This window comes from Pleurodeles waltl, chromosome 11 (assembly GCF_031143425.1).
Source record: "Pleurodeles waltl isolate 20211129_DDA chromosome 11, aPleWal1.hap1.20221129, whole genome shotgun sequence".
Taxonomy (NCBI): Eukaryota; Metazoa; Chordata; class Amphibia; order Caudata; family Salamandridae; genus Pleurodeles; species Pleurodeles waltl.
Window position 1 is genome coordinate 913,303,003 of NC_090450.1, and position 20,735 is coordinate 913,323,737.

Sequence of the window (20,735 nt, forward strand, 5' to 3'; positions counted from 1 at the left end):
CCGTCCAGATGAGAACTGAGGAACCCCTTATTTTTGTTAGAAAAGCGCAAAGCACTAGTCGAACAGCCTTCAATTGGAGGTAATTGATGTGACAGACTTTCTGATGAGGCTTCCATTTGCCTCTGACTTGTAGGTGCTGGAGGAAAGCACCCCATCCCTCGAGAGAAGCATCTGTAGTTATCACCCAAGGTGCTTGTTGGGGAAGAAAAGAAAGCCCCTCCGCTAAGTGAGACTCCTGACTCTACCAAGTTAGAGAGAGTATCATGGGCTTTGTTATCCTGATGATATCGTCGAAAGACCCCATGGATTGTGTCCATTTAAGATCTAACTGCTCCTTTAGGGGCCTCATTCTTAGATGACAGAAAGGCACCAGAGGAATGCAGGAAGACATCATTCCTAACAGGGACTTGAAGAGGCGAACTGAAACGTACTTTCTTTTTTGTAAATGCTTCGCGAGAGAGATGAGCTTTCTCCGCCTGTCCTCTGTAGGGGCTGCATTGTTGGTGGAAGTGTCCAGTACTGCCCCTAGAAAAGTTCTTCTCTTTAAGGGTTGGAATGCTGACTTTTCGCGATTGACCGTTAGGTCCATTCTCATGAACAGCTCAATACAAGCTCTCGTGGACTTCTGCGCCTGACATCTGGATCTGGCTTTGACCAGCCAATCGTCCAGATACGGGGAAGACTTGATGATTCTGTCTTCTGCGGAAAGTTGCCACTGGAGCCAAGCACTTGGTGAAGATCCTGGGCGCCGATTTCAGGATGAAGGGCAAGACTTTGAACTGGAAATGGTCTCTGGCTACTGCAAATCTGAGGTACCTTCTGTGGGAGGGATGAATAGGGATATGGAAATATGCGTCCTGCAAATAGAGGGTGGCCATGTAATCCCCCAAATTTAGAAGGGACAGAATGTCTGATAGGGTGATCATACGGAATTGTTGTTTTTTGAGATAAGTGTTGAGATCCCTGAGGTCTAGAATTGGACGCCAACTTTTCTGCTTCTTTCGAACTAGGAAGAATCGGGAGTAGTAACCCTTTCCTCTCTCCTGATGTGGAACCCTTTCTATAGCTCCCTTGAGAAGCATGGACTCGACCTCCTGCTTGAGCAAATGCAAGTGCTTCACCTTTCGAGGAAGGGGAGGCTTCGTAGGAGGGTAGTGCAAGAACTCCAGGGTACGGCCAAACTGGATGAGATTTAGGACCCATTAGTCTGATGTTATCTTCTGCCAATTGTGGAAGTAGAAGGAAATCCTTCCCCCTAGTCTTGAGCCTAAGGGAAGGTTCGTAGCCGGAGACTACTGTATAGCAAGTCATTGTCTACGGCCTGTATCTTTTGGTTGTCTTCCGGCCTTTCCTCTCTGGGAAACTCTTAAATAAGCTACCTGTAGAGGCATTCTCTGCTGGAACTGAGGACGAAAGGAATGGGATGCCACAGTGACAGAGGGGTATCTATACTGCTGAAATTCTGGTCTAAACGATGAGTAGCCTCGGCCTCCAGCTCCTCGAAAAGGCTGTCTTTTAATCTGCAGGGTGCCAAAGGACCTGGCCATGTCAGTATCTGTCTTGGTTGACTGAAGCGCATCATCAATGTGCTTCCCGAAAAGGGCTTCACCATCAAAAGGGAGGTCAAGGATTTTGTTTTAGACCTCGGGTCTAAATGAAGTCACTCAAAGCCAATTCTGCCTTCTGAGAACCGCAGAACCTGCCATCGGACGGAAAGCCGTGGTGGCGATGTCCATAACACAGTCTATGATTTCTGCAGAAGACCTCTCTCCTTCCTGCAAGAGTTTCCTGGCTTCTAATTTAGAGTCTTCTGGTAGTTGAGCCCATAGCTTTCTATCATATCTGCCTATGATAGCCAGAGAGTTAGAAGCCCTTATAATAAGCGAAGCCATTAAGGAGAAGCGTTTTCCTATATTGTCTTATCTCCTACCCTCCTTGTCCGGTGGTGCAGAGATTGGTGCTCAAGGGTTCCTAGATCTGTACTGTGCCACCTGGGAAATAACTGAGTCGGATCTGGGGTGGCCCGTGAGGCAGGCCGGAGAGTCTTCAGGCGCCTTATACTTTTTGTCAAGGCGAGGTAGAACCGGGGTGACCGTGGCCGGGTTCTTCATAACTTTAATGCCCTCATTCCAGATATAGTCTACAATCGGCATAGATTTTACACTCTTCTGAAATGGCTCCTTAAAATCATACAAAGAGCAGTCCATCTGCTTCATGGGCATGGGCAACTCAAACCTTTTTGCAGCTCTTTCAAGCAGGTTGTGGAAACCATCGATGTCACCAGGAGGGGAATCCACAGGAAACGGAGAGGGCGAGGACGGAGTAGGAATTTGATAGTCGTCCCACTCTGTTATTGCACCCGGTTTTTCTCCCTCCTCTCTGTCATCATCATCATCATCATCATCAGAAGAGGACAAATCCTGCGTAGGGATGGAAATTGGTGTCTGAGGCAGTACATGAGATGGTTGAATTCCTGGATGGACCGGAGTAGAAGGCACAGAGGGCGCAACAGAAGGCTGCTGAACTTTCAAGACAGATGGTGGAAACCACCTTCTGTAGTCATTCAACATCAGTTGCAGATCAGCTATGAGTGATCCTTGCAAAGAAACCATCTGCTCCTGATAAGGACACTGGTGTGCCTGCGGGTAGTAAGAGTGCGGATCATGCTGGGTGTCTTCCTCTAGATCCTGGCACTTGACATGTAGTTCTGATGGGCTATGAGCAACCCCGAAAGGTCCCTCATCATCTGAGTCCTCTTGTTCCAGTAAATGCGTAGGTACCAAGGCTGAAACCTTCTTGGAGGTGTCACCAATGGTGAAAGGAAACCAGACTTCTTATGTGCTTTAACCCTCGTCGACAGGAAGGATAGGCGATGGGTGAGGCAACCATAAACACCGTCGGCACGATCGTCGATGAGGAAGACAACACCGTAGAGACTGTAGAAGTTGTAGCAGTCAACGACGAAGCTGTACAGACACCTATAGACACCGCCACCGAGAGTGCTCTCGTTGATGGTGTCGTCGTCGTAGATTTTTCGGATGGCCTCCTAAAGACATGTTTCACCACAGGAGGTGGCATTGGAGGCTCAGAAAAGGCTCTTTTGCTGTGCTCTGAGGAGACAGATCTTTCTTTAGAGTGTCTTTTAGAAGAAACAGAACTCCTGTGAGGAGAACTGGAAGGACTTCCAGCTTTAGAGGACACCCGTTTGGTCTTTTTGTGAGCCTTTTTTGGAAGATCTTCTGAGTGGGGTTGAGGAGATCTGCCTCTCTTCTGTAGTTTTCTGGAGGAAGTTGTAGATTCCTCACTGTCAGAACAAGACACTGGATTAGATCTGGACTTCAACTTCTGGAGGCAAATTAGTAGCCTACCCTCCCTGTGTTTGAGGGTTTTGTTAGAAAAGGTCCTGCAAACTTTGCAGTCTTTGGTTACATGGTCAGGGTAGAGGCAATAAATACAATCCTTGTATGGGTCCTCAAAGTGGAGCCTTTTCTTCCCATAGGTCTTAAAGGCTCTGAAAAGACTTCTATTCTCTTTATCAGACATGGTGAATTCTCCTCAAAATAGAGTTCCCTTGAGTAAAGTAAGAAGAAGACACCTTCCTTGCTGTAGGAAATCCTTTTCCTGAGGAAAAATAGCAAAAATTAACTTCTCTGAAGTGTCGACTGAGCAGAGCTCAATGGAGACTCCCTAGCACGATGTGCAGTAGAAAATCTGAGGGAAGGGAGCTCCTCTCAGGAGGGTTCTAGAGGGAGGGGAAGCCTGATTGGCTGGGCCTTGCTTTGGTCCTTTTTGCTCATAGTGATAAGGATAGGCTACTAAAGTGAAAGCCTTTAGGCCTTTTTTCATTGCAGTAGCATGTTTATATAGCTGTTTTGATGTACCGGAGGCTCCCATCTCGACAACGGGGAAGGATTCAAGCATGTGAATCTATGAAAGTTCCAATACTGGAGTAAGTAACTGAACTAAAGAGTAAAACTGCATAAAAATAAATGTTTTAATGTGGTAGGTCGAAAAGTAATGGTGCAAGAGGGTTAAAAAAAAGTAATATGGGTTTCATCCCACTAAACAGCAGAGTTAAGATTGCATACTTCGTTTAAGGTAGGAAAACGTTTTCAAAACAAAATCTGGTAAGTAGCATTTAGTAGGAAGACCCACAAGTACATGGGGCAAGATAGAAGGCTATCAAAGGGATTTAGGGCCAGATGTATCATCAAGGCCATTTGCGATTCAGAAATAGCGATTTTTAAGAAATCGCTATTTCCGACTCGCAAAGTGCCATGTATCACATTTGCGAATCGGTAATGGCAATTTCTTAAAAATCGCAAATGCTATTACCGATTCGCAAATTGCGATACCGGCCCCATTCGCACCTATGGGCCTGTTGGCTCATATCTGCGAATTTTTTGCATTTCCAAAATTGCGATTTCTGAACCAGAAATCGCAATTTTGGAAATGCAAAACCCCAGGGTACTGGGGGCCTAAGGCCCCCTCTGTTGCACCCCAATTTTTTTGGGGGGGGGACATGTAAGGTGCACACAAGCCAAAAGGGCATGTGTGCTTTACATGTACAATTTAAAAATGCATTTTAAATGCATTTTCCAATTTTGCACATGGTTACCACCAAGTTCAACTTAGTGGTACTTAGCGATTCCTAAATGCCAATATCGCATTTAGGAATTGCTTCATACATGTGGTAAGGAATCGCAAATAAGGAATCCTTATTTGCGATTTCTAATTTAGAGAGTCGCAATTTGCGACTCTCTAAACAGGGTCGCAATTTTAAGGAATCGCTATTTTAGCGATTCCTTAAAATTGCGTTCAGAATGTATTTTATACATTCTGAAATTACATTTTGCATTTGCAAACGGGCATTCGCACCGTTTGCGAATGCAAAATCCTTTCATACATCTGGCCCTTAGAACTTTGCCATAATCAGGATGGGCCCAGCTGTATAAATAAACTCAGAGAGGCAAGAGAGGAATTGGCTGACTACTTGGAGGATCTCTCGAAGAAAAAATGAGAAGCAAGCAAGTTGGCTCAGTATGAGAATGGGGAGGGCTGCGGGAAGTTGTTGGCATGGAAGATGAGTGTAGAAAGATAAAAAAAGAATGTGATTGCAGAGATAATCATAAAGGAGAATGGGCAACGCTGCTCAGAAGATTGTAGCATAAAACAAGCATTTGTCAGTTTCTTCCAGTCCCTCTACCTAGACAAGGTGTCAGTCACAGAAGAGCAGATAATTAGTTGGCTTACAGAAACAAATCTTCCTGTCTAACAGTTAGACCAGAGGCAGGATCTAAATCAAGAGCTAAGCCCAGAGGAAGTGAGCAGAGCGTTTAAAGGATTGAAAAAGGGAGAAGGCTTCAGATCCACATTGCTTACCTAATGAGTTATACAAGATGTTAAAGGTGGAGTTAATGCTGGTTGTGACTAGGTTGTTAAATGCTATCTATATAGACATCAGTGCTCAACCAAGCTCATGGGATGAGGTGGTAATCAATATACTTTTAAAACCTGGTAAAGACCCCAATGCATGTGAGTTATATAGACCAATTTCTTTGTTAAACAAGGATTACAAAATCTACACAGAAGTATTAGCTAGAAGGTTAGAGAAGGTGATGGGGGGGGGAGAGAACTAGTCCATGTACATCAAAAAAGGTTTCATGAAAGGTAGACAATTGCACAAGCTGACCCATGATCTAGTATTGTCTATAGATGTAGCAACAGAAGGTAATCTACCTCTTACCATAATGGCTTTTGATGCTGCAAAGACTTTTGATAGAGTAAGATGGCCCTTTGTAGGGTTGAGCCTGCGAGTGCAAGTGCAAGTGCATACATCTCACATGCGATACACTGTTGTGTACAGTAGAAGGCTTGGAGCCACCATTTGTTGGTTTGCGTGGCACTCTTCTTTGCATCCTCGTAATTCATCACGGCAGGTCTGGCATCATTTCCATTCCTCTGTGTGGAGCAGGGATCAAGCACTAACTGATTTCAACTTAATTAGTGCCCGTCTGCTTCTCCCGATGTGATAGAAGTACTATTTTGTTGTGAATTCCACTACCCTGCAACAGAAGGCCAGTGGCGGGCAAAAATGTGCCCAGCAGGACTAACAAAATTGAAAAGTTTTATTTTTTAAAGCTAACTTTACTTTGTTTTGTTAAATCGTCTTTTCTCAGTTTCCACTCATTTTGTTTTTTGTTTTTGCTCTTGGGTGCTGTTGTCAAAAGATAAAAATGTACTTGTTTGAAATATATGAGACCCATGGTATTGCGAATGCTCGTTGTATGCAGTAATCAAATGATATGGGTTAGGGGACCGTTTCCTTAACACAATTAAGATGATCTATAGACACCCATGGGCAAGGATTTTCGTCAATGGTATTCTCACTGACAAAATTAAAATACAGAGAGGGCCGCGGCAGGGGTGCCCCTTAACTCCTCTACTCAATTTATATATTGGTCCCTTAGCGATTCAGTTGAGGGACGACCAGAAGATCACCCCATTTAAATATCAGTATTGGGTAAAGAAAGCAGCATTATATGCAAACGACCTGATGATCTACACGCAGAACTGCAGAGGTTCCCTTCCTGCTATAACAAGCATAATGACAGAGTTGGGGGGAATATCTGGGTATCAAAAAAAAAGAAAAAGAAAACTGAACTGATGTCCTGGAATACCATGTCTTTCAGTACACTGGTTGCAAATGAGATCAGATATTTAGGGATTAAGGATCTCAACCAGATGGCTTGAATACATTTTAATGGGCTTTTTTGAGAAACTAGGGGGCTTTTAAAATCCTGGGCCATTCTCCCACTTTCATTACTTGGAAGGTGCAATATAGTTAAAATGATATTACCTAAGCTTAATTCAATTATTTTTAACGCTATCCCATTGGATTTAAAGCACAATGGTTTGATAAGCTCCAAGCAGAAGTAAACAGCTTTGTGTGTGCCCATAAAGGGGTACACAAACACTGAAAAAGTTGTGCAAGAAAAAAATAGAAGGAGGGATTGCCTTGCCAGATTTCCAAGTTTATAACTGGGACTTCCAATTGAAAAACGCAAGGCTACTGCTGCAAGGTGACTTCCATCAGATCTCCCCCTATATCAAGCATTAACTAAAAGTCAGGAGGAAAGAGGAGCACATTTTCTATTTAATTTTCGTCAAATGTGTTAAGAAGATCAGGCTAAAGACTCTGAGAGCAGCATGTAAGGTATGGATGCAGGCCAGGGGAATATTTCAAATTTCATACTACAGTGAATCTGCTCCGATATGGAATTCACCTGGCACACCACAATGTTTACAGGATGCATTAGCACGCTCTTTAAGGGAAGCTGGCATTATAAGGTGGGGACAATTTCGATAAGAGGGAAAATTGATAACTTAAGATACACTATCAGCTTACAGGAAGGAAGATCTTGAGGTTTAAATATTACCAGCTAGCAAACGGGTAGGAGCACAAAGAGACTCTGGCTCCGGGAAGGTCAAAGGGGAAGAGAAGCTACTGGGGCTGCACTCTTGCAGAAGAAAAAGGTGTCCAAATGGTACTGGATGTTGGTGTTGGGGGGAGGATGGGCAGCTACCATTGCCAGAGGAGAAGTGGCGATCAGACCTGCCAGAGCTGGAGTTAACAAACCAGAGGCAAATATCAATCTCTACACTTTGGCAAGTGGTTAAGTCTACGCCGTCCAAAATTCCAACTGTTCTGGCAAGAAGTGAGTACGTTTCTAACGGGCACACTTGAGAGAGAGATAAAGGTATCCCTGGCTCTGGTTACATTCTATATTTTAAATGGTGAAAGGCCTGGTACTAAACTAGGGAGGTATCAGTCACGCTTCATTTTCATTGTGGTGCTCATTGCACTGAGGGAAATTTGTATGAAATGGTTATCCCTGGAGGCACCAAATATTTCTGAGTGGGTTAGATCAGCAAAGCGCATCTGGAGATTGGATTGTGCAAATGGGTCACAGAAAAGAGACAGGTTGTTGGATCCCTTTCAAAAATACTTTCCGGAGTAGGGGTCCAAGGAATAAAGACAAAGCAACATGGAGAGGAGTACGGAGTGAAACTTTGGAAACTCACTATATGTTGGAAGAGGTTTGGTGGCAAAGTCAGGATCAGTTCCATATTTTTCACGTTTTACCTGGCCCTATACCTCATGTTATCGATTTTCAAGAGAAAAAAAGTCCAACGAGAAAAAGTACAAAGAGAAACGTGTGGCTTTTGGTCAGATGCTTTCAGCCACTGGCATTCATGCATTTTTTATTTATGTTTACCATTCCTTGGATGAGCTGTCAATCAAACCCATGGCTTTTGGGGCATGTTTACATTGTTTCATTAGTGTTCCCATTAGATTCTGGTGATGAGACATCAAATGTGGAATTGATGTTCTAGGGCATTTTTAAAGATAAGCAAATAAATGCACGCACATAGGCCTTTGGTCTAAGTATTTATATTGTAATAATTTGCTGTGTCATTTAGGTTCACCACTTATAACGAAAAAGTCATCTTCTGGGTACTTTTCATGACGTCCTCTGCTAATGCAGTCTGTTCAGCAAAGCGACCCTACTCACAACTTACACATTATTATAACAGCAGCTGTTTCTCCGTTGTGGGGTCTTTGTTCTAGGACAGCTGGGGGAAATACACACCACATTGGCCAACTATTATGGAGCACTTTCACTTACAAAATACCAGACCTCTTGGCTTTGCCAAAGTTTGCCAATGTCTAAATACATACTGCACCCATCCCCCATTTCCATTAAATCCTATAGCCGCCAACATTTGCAAGTATCTGTCCAGCTCCGCGGCCTCCACGCTTTACTGTCTGCTTTTTTTTGTGTCCGTGGTCACTTATGTTTTTTGGATTATTTAGCTGGCCTTTACACGATAAAAAATGATGAGCAAGAACATAAACAATTGGTGGTGCAGTCATAACCAGCTCAAACAACAATATATTTTGGGATAATGTGACATAGAAAATTGCCCCCTTACCAGCTGCTGCTGCACAGATTCGTGCCGCTGTTTCAGGATTTCTTCTGTTCTCTGAAGAACGCCGTGCTCTGCTTTAAGCTCTGCGAGCTCTTGGCGCTTCTTTTTGAACACTGTACTCTTACCACGGAGTTTACTCACATACCGTTTGAACTGCAAAAAAAACAAAAAACAACCTGTAAGGATCGCTGCTTTCCTACTCAATGGAACTATAAGCCAGGCCAAAAGAAAACATTTTCCATTTACCGGGGTACATAAAAACGTCCTAACACAGGGGCAGTATCTTCTCTCCAAAATATGCAGTACAGGCATGTTGCAAAGAAAAAAAAACGCAATAAAACTAATCAAAGCAACAGACCCATACCTATACATTTAATAATATTGAGGGGTGCAGCAGTAACCTCATCCAGATCTGCCCTTTTTTTCTTCTTCTGAATCAGACAAACCTGATAACAATAGGGGATTTAAATAAAGATGGTTGGTCTGGAAGACATATGAAGGCTGACAAGGCCGATAAATAACCTTTAATGGTAGCCACTGCACAGCCTTTCTGCGCCAGAGATAGAGCAAAAGACAAAACGTCCGATAGATGAGCATGTAAAGGATCAATCTGCCTCTTTCCACACCACGCAACAAATTTAGACCACCTATTAGCGTAGATAGATTTAGTGGAGTGTCGCCTGGCCGCTAATATAACATCCACTACCTCAGGCGGGAGAGAGAAGGAACTCAGGTTGCCCCGTTCAATCTCCAGGCATGTAGGTGCAGACTCTGGAGGTTGGGGTGTAGAACCTGCCCCTGCGACTGTGAGAGGAGGTCTGCCCTGAAAGGGAGACGGAGCGGCGGGCACGTTGAGAGTTGGAGAAGGTCGGAGTACCACACCCTCCTTGGCCAATCCGGAGCTATTAAGATTACTAGAGCCCGGTCTTGGCGAATCTTCCTCAATACTCGAGGAATCAAGGGTATGGGAGGAAACGCGTAAAGCAACTGGCCGCACCAGGTCATTTGAAACGCGTCCCCCAACGCTTCCTGCATCGGATACTGAAGGCTGCAGAACAACGGACAATGCGCGTTCTCTCGAGTGGCGAACAGATCTACCCGAGGAAACCCCCACTTGTGGAAGATTAAACGGACTTGATCTGGATGGAGACGCCACTCGTGGTCTGCCGAGAAGTGGCGACTGAGACTGTCCGCACGCACGTTCAAGACTCCGGCCAGATGGTTTGCTATCAAGCAAATCCGATGGTCCTTTGCCCAGGACCATAGTCGAAGAGCTTCTCTGCAGAGAAGGTACGACCCCACTCCTCCCTGCTTGTTTATGTACCACATCGTGGTAGTATTGTCCGTTAGGACCTGTACCGACTGACCACGAAGGGAAGGGAGGAAGGCCTTGAGAGCCAGACGTACAGCCCGTAACTCTAACAGATTGATGTGAAAAATCTGTTCCTCTGGAGACCAAAGACCTTTGATCTCCAGATCCCCCAGATGAGCTCCCCACCCTAGAGTGGAAGCATCCGTTATGACTGTGGCCACTGGTGGCGACTGCTGGAACGGCTTTCCTTGTGAAAGATTGTTGCTTGCAATCCACCACTTCAAATCCACAGCAGCATCCCTGGAGATCTTGACAGTACCCTCTAGATCCCCTCTGTGTTGAGACCACTGCCTTCGGAGGCACCACTGAAGAGCCCTCATGTGCCAGCGAGCATGCATGACCAACAGAATGCAGGAGGCAAAAAGACCGAGCAGACGAAGGACCTTGAGGACTGGAACTACCGCTCCATTTCGAAACATTGGAACCAAATCCTGAATATCTTGAATCCGCTGAGGCGGAGGAAAGGCCCGACCCAATGTTGTATCCAGTACTGCCCCTATGAACAGGAGGCGCTGAGAGGGCTCCAGGTGAGATTTGGGCTCGTTCACCGAAAAGCCCAGGTCGAACAACAACTGGGTTGTTGACTGCAGATGACGCAACACAAGCTCCGGGGACTTGGCTTTGATCAACCAATCGTCCAAGTAAGGGAATACTGCTATCCCCTTCCTTCTGAGCTCTGCCGCAACCACCGACATCACCTTCGTGAAGACTCGAGGTGCTGAAGTAAGACCAAACGGAAGGACCGCAAACTGGTAGTGTTGCGATCCCACCACAAACCGGAGATACTTCCTGTGTGACTTGAGTATCGGGATATGAAAGTAAGCATCCTGCAAGTCGACAGACACCATCCAGTCTTCCATGTTCAACGCCAAAAGCACCTGTGCTAGGGTCAGCATCTTGAACTTTTCCTGCTTGAGGAACCAATTCAAGATCCTCAGGTCCAGAATTGGTCTCAAACGACCATCCTTCTTGGGAATCAGGAAATACCTTGAGTAAACTCCTTGACCCCTTTCCTGCTCCGGGACCAACTCCACCGCGCCCTTTAAAAGGAGGACTTCTACCTCCTGTTCTAGCAACAGGAGGTGTTCTTGTGAACAATACGAAGGGCGGGGCGGGATGAGGGGCGGAAACTCCCGAAAGGGAAGGGTGTAGCCTTTTCCCACAACACTGAGAACCCAAGTGTCCGACGTAACAGTCTCCCATTTGGTGAGAAAATGCTGTAATCTTCCCCCTACAGGAGAGGAGTGAGTGGGAAATGGTGGAAGCCTAAGGCTGCTTCCCCTGCTGCACCCCGCCAGAGGATGAGGAAGAGGCAGAGTGCTGCTGAGAGGCTCCCCTGGTGCGGACCCTACCCCTCCCCCTAAAAGATCTATAGGGGTGGGAAGAGGCAGGTTGCTGATATCTTCCCCGAAAGGAAGAGGAGGAAGAGCCACGCCCAAATCCACGAAACCTCCTGAAGAATCTGGAAGAGGCCGTGGAAGAAGGAGCTTGGAGTCCCAACGACTTAGCCGTGGCCCTGCTCTCCTTAAAACGTTCCAAGGCCGAATCAGCCTTAGCCCCAAACAGTTTGTCCCCATCAAACGGGAGATCCAACAATGTGGACTGTACATCTGCCGAAAAGCCCGAGTTACGGAGCCAGGCCTGTCTCCTTTCCACCACAGTTGTGCCCATTGCTCTGGCTACCGAGTCGGTGGTATCCAGTCCCGTCTGGATAATTTGGGTCGCAGCAGCCTGGGCATCAGAGACAAGATCCAAAAGACCCTGGGGAAGCTCTGTAAACGAAGAGGAGATGTCATCCATCAGAGCATGAATATACCTCCCCAGGATACAGGTCGCATTAGTGGCCTTTAACGCCAGACTGCAGGACGAAAAAATCTTCTTCGACTGCGCCTCTAGCTTTTTTGAGTCTCTGTCCCCAGGCACCGTCGGGAAAGAACCAGGCGCTGACTTGGACGAACAGGAGGCCTGCACTACCAAGCTCTCCGGCGTAGGGTGCCTAGATAGGAAACCAGGATCAGTTGGAGCCGTCCGATACCTCCTGGCCACGGCTCTGTGAACTGCTGGGGAAGATGCCGGCCTCTTCCACACCTCTAAAACCGGATCCAGCAGAGCGTCATTAAAAGGTAACAGAGGCTCCGCCGCGGCTGAGGCCGGATGCAACACCTCCGTCAAAAGGTTTTGTTTTGCCTCCACCACCGGCAAAGGCAGGTCCAAAAAACTAGCTGCCTTCCGTACCACTGTATGAAAGGAAGCAGCTTCCTCAGTATATTCCCCCGGGGACGAAAGGTCCCACTCAGGGGAAGTGTCCAGCCCACTGGCCGACTCCAGTCCACGCAGCCCATCACCCGAGTCCTCTAGCTCTCCTTCCTCTAGGGCTCGTTGGTACTCCTGCTCTTCTAGTACCCGGAGAGCACGTCTCCTCGAATGAAGTCGTTGTTCAATACGCGGAGTCGACAATGCCTCCGCCGAAGTCGAAGATCGGCGCCGATCTTCAGAAGCCACCGACGCCGCGTCCGGCGCCACATGTAACTTCGGCGCCGACGAAAGAGCAGCTGAAGCAGATGGACCCACCGGAGTCACAGGCCGAAATCCCGACGTCGACGGGATGGAAATCCCCGGGGCCAATCCTTCTGAAGCCACCGGAGCGGCCACCGGCGCCGACACTGGCGCCGAGCCCACGTTCCCAAACGGGAGAAAGGGCATAAAGGGTGCCGGCCGAAGAGGCGCAGGATCACCCAAAGAAAAGGCCAAAGGCCCAGCCGGAGCACCCCCTGGAGCCATCTGTTGGAAGATGGCATACATCGCATTCAAGAATGCGGAACTATCGGCTCCAGGGGTGGGAAAAGCCGGATACTGGGGTGCCTGTCTCGGAGGCGACCCCGACTCCGGCCTCGGCGTCTGCGCCGGAGAAAACACTTGAGGCTCCAATACCTCAATCACCGACGCCTGTCCAGGCGAAGTTGGTGACGCCGGAGAGGGCAACGGCGTCGAAGGATGCGGCGTCACCGTGGGGCTGACCTCCCATGTCTTTCGGCGCCGATCCGGAGACCTGGAACGAGCCTCCCTTGAATGACGCCGAGATTCTCTACGGCGCCGGGAGTCTCGATGACGCCGATGTTTTGGAGAAGACTTCTTGTGATGCTTCTCCTTTGACTTGGCCATAAACAGCTTCGCCTCACGTTCTTTAAGGGCCTTCGGATTCATGTGCTGACATGAATCACAAGTCGAGACGTCGTGGTCGGAGCTCAAACACCAAAGGCAATCGGAATGAGGATCCGTCACCGACATCTTGCCTCCACACTCACGACAAGGCTTAAATCCAGACTTTCTCTGCGACATTATTTCCACGGAGAAAGAGTACGCAGCAAGATATACACTGTAACCGCAAGAGTAACAGTTGCTCCCTCGAAGATAACCGTTTCGAATGCACGGAAAAAAGGGAACTGACGTCCGCACGTCGTCGAGGACCTCTTATTGCCTGTATGACGTCAGACGGCGTCGCGTGCGAGACAGTGACGTCCTCGTCGACGTGCAGAGACTAGTAAGAAGATTTCCGTAGAATGCTGGCGCCATGGGAGTATTCATGAGGTGAGGAATCCACAGGTAGTTGTATCCATCAGAAAAACCTTTTTAGGAGTCCCGAGGGGCAAGGGGAAAACACAGTCACTCACTTCATTAAATGACAGTGTAACCCATTTGGCCACACATTAAATCTCAGAGACGAACTTAGTTTAGAAAGGGATTTATTACAGACTCCGAGTCAAACATACATAAATGAGTCTCAAAACCACACTAGATATGTAGAGAATCAGCAAATGAGAATTAAAGTGTTGCGCAATTTTAAATTTCACTAGCATGTAAAGGACCAATATCTCAATGGCAATAATACAGTAAATAAGAAAAAGTGTATGATGCTTTGAATTCAAGATCAGATTTTCCTGCCTAATTATTGAATCTAAATTCAGGTCTATTCTAATAAACTAAGGATAAATTCAGAGAAAAATGTCAGCATTTCAGAAACTTCAGTAGAAGTTCTGTCAAGAATGATGTGAGGAGCGTAAAGCCATTTACTCTACCAAAGGGAGAGGTCCTCTCTAGTCAAGGGGCAAAGGGAATCTGAACTAACTAAAAAACACTTTAATCAACCTCCACCCCTTCCAGTAGCCGACATCACAGTGAAGGAAATTTCCACTAGCAGGGTACCATTGTGAATTATATCCAATTAGCCTTCATTTGCTCCGGTACACCTCTGCACAACCTTGGATTACTCGTGTCCAGGAATACGAAAAGGGAGTTGTTCTCACAGCCTCTCTTACTGCTGCACAATCTTGACAACCCATCTTCACACCACCTTATCTGTACTTAACAATGTGTTTCTCATTAACTGAAGATTGGTATGGAGGCACCTGGAACGCAAAAGATTAAACAACAAGAACAGACCTTGCATTGAATGTATAAACGGGAAAATAAAACATAGGCATTAACTCCAGCCTGTACACTTTAAGAACACATTTTATTATAAAGTCAAACATGAAATTCTCATAAACACAATATAAACAGAAGTGGTTATGAGAATATAATTTCTAAATATTATAACACCAATACGTTTAAATAATTTGTTTTCTTGCATAAATGCGGTATACATGAGATATCCACAGACTTCTATTTATATGTGCACTCCGATAATATGATTCCCCAGTGCACCACGTTTACATGAAAGTGGTTTACACACGTTATATATGTAGCTTTTTAGTCTTTTCCACAGTATAATGGCACAGTCAAGTTATGCTCTTTCCACCCAATATCAGTTCCTGGTGCTTTGAGACTTTGGGGATTTTTTAATAAAAGAGTGGTTCTAATGTTATAATAACCACTTATTAGGGAGCTTCTATCTTATCTGCAGAAGGCCCATACAACAGGGCCGTCTTGAATGCCAGCTGATAGTGATTGTTAGCCATGCAGGCCTCGATAAACAGAACTGCTTTTTTATCTCTCCACTAGATGGCTCATTTAACAAGCATTGGAAAAGCCAATAGGCATCACCTTTGGGACCTGTCGGCTTTGCAAATGTTTTCTGCCATGCCTTGTAGCAAATAAAGAACTTTAAAAAAAAAAAAAAAAAAAAACTTCAGAAATACCATTTGTGCCGTTTTATAGGTGTACACGTGTTCACATACAAAGTGACAGTTATGGTTTTTTTCTTTGCAATTACAGATTACATATCCTTGTTGGAATGGTAACTAAAAAGAAAAAAAAAGTGTAAACATTGTTTAATCTGGGTTGGCGAAGCAACAGTGGTGGCAGCAACATGGGGGCAGAGAGAAGTAACATGGGACGGAAGCATCACGGGCTGCTGTGGGGGCAGAAGCAACACAAGTAGGAGAAGCAATAAGGATGGCACGGATGGGGAAACAATACAGACAGAGAGGAAGACAAATTGAATGCTCTAGAGCAGTGTTGTCCAACCTTTTTACCGCCGCGGACCGGTAAATGTTTGATAATTTTTCCGTGGCCCGCTTGTCCCATTGTGTGACAAGCGGGCCACGGAAAAATTATCAAACATTTACCGCCCGCCACAGTGGGGCGGCCTGGTGCCGATTGATCCATGGACCGGCACCGGTCCGCGGCCCGGGGGTTGGGGAACACTGCTCTAGAGGAGAAAATGAGTGAAAGAGAGCAACTTGGATCAAGTGGGGGCGAAGCACGCAGGTAAGAAAGCAACCTGGACTAGGGAAGTACATGAGAGTAAGCGCAAGTAGGAGGGAGAAGCAGGATGGACGACAGACAACACCATGGAGTGCAGGGTGCAAGACATAGACAAGGGAAGCAGCTGGAAAACACATGCACTCCCACAGTATGCTTAATCCACAAGTAAAAAGTAGTGCTTGACAAGCAAGCACTGGAAGCACAAAAAACAGCCAATCTAAAGCGATTGTAAAGAAGCAATGCTCTACTGGGATGGACAAACACAACATTGATAAGCCCGGACACAAATAAGAAGCAGGCAAATGAGAGTGAAAGGAAGGCCGACCAATGGATAAGCAATGGGCGGCCTCCAAGCCCACACGTTTCTTGCAACTGAAAGTGTATGCTCTGTCAAGTAAGTAAGACCTAAAAATAGCTTACGGTTAACACTTACCTAAAACAAACTTTGCAAAGCCAGTATGTCCAGTGTTGGCTGACAGTCTACATCACTTTGGCAATACTTGTTTTGTTTCCTCATGGTTTTTGCAAATATTGTCTTGTTACAGGCTACATGGCCCTCGCCTATACTTATTTTTGGCCTCAGAACACACATTTCCATATTAGTCTTAGCATAAACAGTTCCAATTTTGTGTGCGTGGATGTGCTTGTCATTCACAGTGAAGTTGGCAAATGGTAACTATCTATATATATATATATATAGCCACATATGGATAGATAGATGGATGGATGGATGGATGGACAGATAGAGGATGTATGGATAGATGCAAAGATGGATTGTAGTAAAATTTAAAGGCCCTGGCTTGGCTAATGCCAGACCTAAGCAGGAAACCTGCTTGCCTTTCATTTTAGATTCATACCAGTCAGATGAGCAATGGTTTCCAAGTGCTATGCTATGAAAATGAAAACCAACCACTAGAGAACTGTGACCTAGACTAGACCACATATTAACAAAATGTACACCATGGCTTCTACTCTCACTATTTCTGTCTCACATACTCAACACTTGCAGAAACAATTTTCGAAAAAATGCTTAGTTTGAACCTTTTCTGCTAAAAGCTTGCTTGCAGGGAAACAGAACACGACAATTTCTCCGTAAACACATGCTACAAGGTTGATTTCATATTTTCCCAGGTTTTCTCCATACTACTGCTTGTGTCAATCTGGTGCTCATTTGTTTCAAGCTGGAACATAATGGAAAAACCTACTCAAATTGCAAAGACAGCCTTCTGCTCTAAACTTTACTAGTTAAAATCTGAAGGCCACCACAATGGCATATACCACAGAATCCAATACCTCCCATTGCAAAGACGCAAGTACAACCTCAAGAACTCCAAGACAAATTTCACAACATTGTCTATTCAATAACGGACCTCAACACCACTGACAGTGGATTCCTTAAGCTACTACAACATATGTCTCCTTTCTGGGTGTAATAACCTTCAATCCTTCTTATGTTGCTTCAAGAAAATGTCACTGACTTCTGTCTATCGAACTTTCTCCTCCTATCCCCTATTCTCCCTGTCTGTGCTGCGCCTATTTAACCAACCAATGCTCAAACGTCTTTCTACTCCTGTACACACTCTACTCCTACAGCATAACATTTCCTAACCACATTCTATTAATATGTTCACTTCAATTATTCACTTGCAAGTCAGCTATTAACTTCATCCACTTGTGAAATAAGTAACAAATAAACACTAGACAATTAGATTAACCGTAACCCTGGGTACCCTAGAATAGCGTGTTACTCGCCAAAAAGCACTTCAATGGCTCGTCAGGGGCAGTACGTGCTATATAAATGCAATTAGAATACAGCACACTAAAATAACCCAAAAACAATTTACCGAGAATTAAATAAAAATAAGTACAGGAAGAAGATGGAATGAACGGTTCCCGGGCAAAGTGGTTATAGCTCAGACACTCAATAAACCGTTTCATTATTTAATATAACATCTAGACAACAACTTGATGTGGGGGTGTACTAATGCTGAAAATATTTTGTCAAATTCAGACTTGAGATATTGACAATATTTAAAATCTATTTGCAGCTACGGCTTACAACCCATGGGAGAGGCCCGTTTCCAAAGGTGTCAGGACACACAACTCCATAGGATTTATACAAGGTGTAAATGACTTTAATTTAAGTTAAAAAGCTAGTGAGAGGTGAAGTTTTTCTCAAGTGCAGACACAGCATGGATGCCTGGTTTCCGCATTTCTCGTTCATGGACTTCAGTGAAGAATATGTAGCAACAATTTAGGTCATAATTCCCACCTGATATACACAGAAAAAAACAGACTGAGTACCATTTTAGGCATCATGTGCTGGTGCTTAGTGCTATTCACAATGGGTGGGTGATCTGATGGCTGTCTTTGGTTGTTTTTCTTCAGCTATAGGCAGAGATGCCCTAGACATATAGTGATCTTGATTTAGTTATCCTGGTAGCTCTATAACTAGAGGTAACTATCTTATTAGCACACATTGGCCCTCATTCTAACCCCGGCGGTCTCAGACCGCCGGGGCCAGGGTCGGCGGGAGCACCGCCGACAGACCGGCGGTGCCCCGCAGGGCATTCTGACCGCGGCGGTTTGGCCGCGGTCAGAAAGGGTAAACCGGCGGTCTACCGCCGGTTTACCGCTGCCCTTAGAATCCCCCATGGCGGCGCAGCTTGCTGCGCCGCCATGGGGGATTCTGACACCCCCTACCGCCATCCTGTTCCTGGCGGTTCGCCCACCAGGAACAGGATGGCGGTAGGGGGTGCCGCGGGGCCACTGGGGGCCCCTGCCGTGCCCATGCCAATGGCATGGGCACGGCAGGGGGCCCCGTAAGAGGGCCCCACAAAGTATTTCAGTGTCTGCCTAGCAGACACTGAAATACGCGACGGGTGCAACTGCACCCGTCGCACCTTCCCACTCCGCCGGCTCAATTCTGAGCCGGCATCTTAGTGGGAAGGTTGATTTGCCCTGGGCTGGCGGGCGGCCTTTTGGCGGCCGCCCGCCAGCCCAGGGCAAATCACAAAATACCCTCAGCGGTCTTTCGACCGCGGAGCGGTATTTTGGTGGGGGAACTTCGGCGGGCGGCCTCCGCCGCCCGCCGAAGTTAGAATCACCCCCATAATGTAGCTTCATAATTGGAGGTATTCATCTCCACACATTTTGTGTTTTAGATGGCTGCCTCTATTTTAAAATATTGCACCTGGTGGCAGCGTGGAGAAAAATAAAAAATGGTAAACATTCAATGATAACATTTACAATTAACTTATTAGTAATCCGCAGGAAATCCAAAAGAACACACTCCACAATTAGTTGCAGTAATACGTATGGCACTTTTGGTGGGACAGAATGAACTACCGAAGATGTGATGTACAAGGAAAGGTTTGGGGAAAACAGTTCTATCGAAAAAACTCAATAATGGTGAATTACATAAAATGCATCAGTCTAAATGCGGGTGACCTCTTCCTTATGTATTATGTACCAAGAAATGTGATGGTGAGCTGTGTCGTATTAAATCAAGTACAATTCTAACAAGAATTGATTCATCCTCATAACATAACATTTGTGTCATGAAAATCAGTACAGTTAAATGAAGCTGAAACACATTTTGTAAGTGAAATGAGCTACAAAATATTGTTTATTAAGTGCTGCCAAACGTGTTAAGTACAGAAGCATCTGGGGGAGAACACAGAAATTAAAAATACATATAATAAAGCCTCACAGTTTTCCATTTCATATAGAACGTCTAATCATGCTGCCATTTCTTACAGCCAAGTCAATAGCCGAGCATACTGACAGAACAGAGAATTGCAAAACGATCAGTTTCTATAATGAAGCTTAAATAGCTGCATAGGTGCACATCTGCTAATAATAAACTGCTATAGTGTACAGGTCAGTGAACGATGCTATTGTACATGTCTACTTAAAGTAGCAAAATCCTACAGCCATCAAAATGTGAGTGCACATTTATCAGTTACGTAAATGAGGAGGTATAGTTGTTGCGATTTTTTGCTACTGGTAGACACGAACATAGATAAATGTCAATAAGATGATAAAGCAAATATGAATTCCATAAAAAAAGGAATCACAATAACCATATGAATCTAATTGCAACTGCTAACTGCAGAGTAAGAGCCTGAAAATGAGTCCTACATAAGCTTATCCCTCTATGAATTGGATAAAACATGGAAAAATGTTTAACATGTGCATTTGTAAACTTGCATTTGTTCCTTTATGGCATACAGCTTATTCCGCACAGAAAACAAACATTTATAAATGTCATGACTGTATGCCTGCCCCACACACACCATTACTACGCATACTTTCCTTAATCATCTAAATAGTATGTGATTCTGATTATTTCTCAAAAACTACGTAAGGTAAAAACAGGATTTTCTTTATTGAGAATTTGCATAAATACATGTGCTTCTTACGTACTTTAAACACTCAACAATAGGTTCTAAGTGGTAGTACGAGAGGGCATAGAAAGGTCAGGAAGAACAAGTTGCTTACCTTTGGTAACGCTTTTAACAGTGGATACAGTATCTACCTGTAGATTCCTCTCCCTTATTCCCAACTGGACAGGGTGTTTTGGAGGCACATTTAAAACAGTACTGGTACGCTGTACTGTGTCTTAGCGTATTCAGGATTCGTTGTACATCGCCTAATTTAG

At 45.3% G+C, this 20,735-nt stretch overlaps 1 protein-coding gene across 1 annotated transcript in view; it reads right to left on the minus strand.

The window, feature by feature from the left end:
- The window catches only part of IFT81 (intraflagellar transport 81), a 616,811-nt gene that overhangs the window by 244,534 nt on the left and 351,542 nt on the right, over positions 1-20,735 (minus strand). The window contains exon 12 of the mRNA XM_069214881.1: positions 8,998-9,147. Coding sequence (XP_069070982.1) covers positions 8,998-9,147 — 150 coding nt within the window. The remainder of the gene's footprint in view (positions 1-8,997; positions 9,148-20,735) is intronic.